Source organism: Monopterus albus, unplaced genomic scaffold, assembly GCF_001952655.1.
Source record: "Monopterus albus unplaced genomic scaffold, M_albus_1.0 scaffold235.1, whole genome shotgun sequence".
Classification (NCBI taxonomy): Eukaryota; Metazoa; Chordata; class Actinopteri; order Synbranchiformes; family Synbranchidae; genus Monopterus; species Monopterus albus.
The window spans coordinates 364948-368968 of record NW_018128115.1 but is presented as its reverse complement, the minus strand read 5'-3'; the positions used below and the strand labels follow the sequence as shown (position 1 = coordinate 368968).

General features: G+C 44.2%; 1 protein-coding gene across 5 annotated transcripts in view; it reads left to right on the top strand.

Moving 5' to 3' along the window:
• mtif2 (mitochondrial translational initiation factor 2) overlaps positions 1–4021 on the top strand; it is an 18777-nt gene that overhangs the window by 6817 nt on the left and 7939 nt on the right. For all 5 annotated transcript variants that reach the window (XM_020620274.1, XM_020620276.1, XM_020620275.1 and 2 more), the window contains exons 3-8: positions 888–1011; positions 1104–1275; positions 1458–1618; positions 2513–2689; positions 2817–2956; positions 3324–3448. In XM_020620274.1, the coding sequence (XP_020475930.1) occupies positions 888–1011; positions 1104–1275; positions 1458–1618; positions 2513–2689; positions 2817–2956; positions 3324–3448 (899 nt within the window). The remainder of the gene's footprint in view (positions 1–887; positions 1012–1103; positions 1276–1457; positions 1619–2512; positions 2690–2816; positions 2957–3323; positions 3449–4021) is intronic.

Sequence of the window (4021 nt, the reverse complement as noted above, 5' to 3'; positions counted from 1 at the left end):
CATTCCCCCGGAGGAGCTGGAGGAAGTGTCTGGAGAGAGGGAAGTCTGGGCATCTTTGCTTAGACTGCTGCCCCTGTGACCTGGTCCCGGATAAGCGGAGGAAAATGGATGGATGAATGGATGCAGCTGCAGACACTGTCTGTCTAGGCTATTACAGAACAAAGCGGACCTTGCGAAAATGCTAAATAGGACAAATGGTCATCTCCAGTTGTAGTTCCCCCAACTCTGCAAACATGACAAAGCAGAACTAGTGAAATGCTAAGTGGGTCTATGTGAAGATGCAAAACAGCTTCATGTTTTGACTACTGCTCTGGCCAGCTGCAAAGCTGGCACTGGGAGACGTCACGGTTTGGCGTCTCTCTCTGTAGAATGGGGTTAGCCCGAAGTGATACAATGTATAGGCCTGTTGTGGTTCAGGGTCCCTCATCTTTCAGCTGCCTGCGTGCATGTTGGAGGTGCAAAGACTCCTGAGCGTGTAATGTTAATTTTTACCTGTGTTCATTGAATAAATCAGCACTGTTTTAAAGTTACTTGGACTGCTTCGTCTCTCAGAGTTAACGGTGAAAAGAACTGGGTCTCCAACACGTTTAAGATGAGAAGTCACCGTTGTAACATTGTAGATAAGTCATAACACAAGGAAAAGCACTGTGGGTTCTGTAAACTTACAAATGACTGTTCAACCCTCATAGCGTTTATTTCATTGTTGTGATTTTTTTAAATTTCTGTATTTTCAGTATTTCACTTCTTTATTCATATAATTATCTTTTGCTTCACTGTCTGTTTGTTGACCCCACCCCCATGTTTCTGCTTCAACCCTGTTCTCAATTTGGTGTTCAAGTACAACAGCAATAATAATGAAAGTATAACATTTTCTGGTGTGTGTGCAGGTCAAAGGTCAAAATAAAGAGCAGAGAAACCTGAAGGTCAAACCCAAAGTGGACAAACAGGAAGTGGAAATCAGACAGAGGATGACGGTGGCGGAGCTCGCTCAGGCTATGAACAAAGACTTTGGTAAGAAGCAACAACGATCACAGGACGTCAGTAAAGTCTGGTGGTGGTGTCCTCAGATCACGTCTTTGAGGAATAAAGTTTTTGTATCGCAGATCACGTGTTGGAGGCTCTGCTGAACACCCCGGTGGACCTGGACTCTCTGGATCCGGACTCAGTTCTGGAGGAGAAGTGGATTAAGAAGGTGGTGACTCAATCGGGGATGAAGTTCAGATGGGCCAAACTGAGCCAGACCAGAGAGAGACCCAACAGAGATACCCACAGGAGGTAACGGACAGGAACTCCACTTTTAAATACATCACTTTATCTGACGCTCATTTGCATCGTTTAAGAACATGCTTACAAACCGACCAATCAGAGTACAGCTATGAACCAACCAACCAATCAGCCTGTCTTCCTACTTTTTGATGTCTGAGCCTGAGAATAATGTTCTCTGTGACCCCTAACAGACCTCCGGCTGACCCGTCCAGCCTGGTGCCTCGCCCCCCGGTGGTCACCATCATGGGCCATGTGGACCACGGAAAGACCACCCTGCTGGACAGTCTGAGGAGGAGTCAGATTGCGTCCACTGAGGCCGGAGGCATCACTCAGCATATCGGCGCCTTTCTCGGTACCTCACCTGGTCTGATTGAAACTTTACTAACAGAACACGACAAGTTGAGAGCTTTATTTCACCAAACCCGATCTGACAACAAAGGAACAGTCAAACAATAAAGATCAAATACAATTTAAAAGCCACAAAGTGAAGAAACAACTTGGATTCATCAAAGGTTTACTTTTGTAGTTCTGCTAATTTCTTCTAGAAGAAGCAGAAAACTCGGTGGCAGTTTCAGTTTGAAAATATAAAATGGGATCAACAAAACAAATACAACACACAACTGTAGTGGTGTTTTCATGTTATTTTAAAAGTGTATTTTTTAATCCCTGTTAAGCTTCCTGCACTTGTTTTCAAATTAAGAGACTAGCCCCTGCCTTCCCTGGTAGGCTTTTGTTTTGAAAAAGTTGCAAGAAGTGTTGATTTTCATCTAAACATAACTTGACAGCGAGAGAAGCAAACATCAAAATAGAACTATTAGTTATAATTACTGATTAGTCGTTTAGTTTGTATATGATGAAAAGGTAAAAAAAAAAAAAAACATTAAGTTTTTTTATGTTTAAAAATTGACACATTTTAATCTAAAGCCATAAAAAAGTTAATTTAGCATCATAACAGCATTTTATATGTCAGGACACTTTACCGTCGACATAAAGAAATATTCATGTGTGTGAAGCTGGAACCTGAAGTTTAAGAGAAAAGTTAAGTTTTTAAAAATTGCTGCTGATAAATTTTCTAGTGATTCATCAATTAACTGACCAGGAGTTTGAGCTCTAGTGTGACACTCATCGAATCTTCTATTTGAAAACCAGTTTGTATATCAGAAGTAAATGTGGTTGTTTTTAGGTTAGTGTTTATGTTGACAGTAAAGTTTGAACAAACCTGTCTCTGGGGGGTTTTTGCTTCCAGTCCAGTTGCCTACAGGTGAGAGGATCACCTTCCTGGACACTCCAGGTCACGCCGCCTTCTCCACCATGAGAGCCCGTGGTGCCAACGCCACTGACATCATCATCCTGGTGGTGGCGGCTGATGACGGTGTCATGAACCAGACGGTCGAGTCCATCCAGCATGCCAGGCGGGCCAAAGGTACAAGCTACGCCTGGGAGTCACAGCTGAGGGCTGAAAACACTGTGGAGTCTGCTTTTGCTACTGTTTCCACTTTGGTTTTACTCTGTGTTTCTGTTGCCTCGACCCTGTGTTTTTTCTGTTACAGTTCCGATGATCGTGGCGGTGAATAAGTGCGATAAGCCTAAGGCTGACCCGCAGAGAGTTAAACAGGAACTCCTTGCTCATGATGTCGTCTGTGAGGAGTTTGGAGGAGACGTCCAGGCGATCCACATCTCTGCTCTCAAGGTGAAATATACTGTAAATAAGCAGTTTTAAAACATCTCCACAAAAACAAAGTCACAAACTGTGTAGAGGTCGTATGAACCAGGCCTTTCTCAGGACCCAGTAGCAGGTGAATGTCCATCTTCTCTGCAGCAGTGAAGTAAATGAAGCCTTGGAAACTGATGCCAACAGCTCCTACAGGTCCCGACTGTTGTCGGTGACTGACGACAACAGACTCTGTCTGTACAAAGGCAGCTAGAAACATGGAGCTGACCGACATTTGACCAGTGGTATAAATAAAACCACAAGAGCTGGGTCTCAAATCCAGGCTGCAGGGTGTAGACAGGAAATCAGGGTGATGTCAGTGATAATGTTGTGTTGCCATTGGCAGGGTGACAACCTGTTGGCTCTGGCCGAGGCCACAGTGGCGCTGGCGGAGGTTTTGGAGCTAAAGGCAGAGCTCAGCGGCTCCATGGAGGGACTGATCATCGAGAGCTGGACCGACAAAGGCAAAGGGTGAGTACTTAACCTGGCTCCGGAGACAGTGTGTGAATGGTTCTGTGTCAGGAGAGGAGAGACTACAAGCGGTGCAGAAATACAGAACAATTAAAAAAGGGGACGTTGGAGGATGACAGCAAACTTTATCAGAATCAGAATCTGCTTTATGGGCCAGGTGTGTTGGACACAAGGAATTTGACTCTGGTACATCAGCTCTCAATGTGCATCTACATGGTCTTATGTAAGGCAGCAGTGGGCAAGTAAACAGTAAACCAACATAAGGCTGTGTAGTATAACAAAATAAGCAGTATAAACAGGCAGTAAACGATGCAAACAGACAGAATGTTCATTAGGAAACGAGATAAAAATAGGAATAAAAATAGAGCACTTAAAAATAGAGACCTGTACGAGTCTCTATAATCTGTACTATATATATTTACAGGTATTGCACTGAGGGTTATTGTCCAGTCATACTGTCGTTGGTTAAGTGTTCATCAGAGCGACAGCCTGGGGGAAGAAACTGTCCCTGTGCCTGGTTGTCTTAGTGCACAGTGACCTGTAACGCCGTCCAGAGGGGAGGAGTTCAAACAG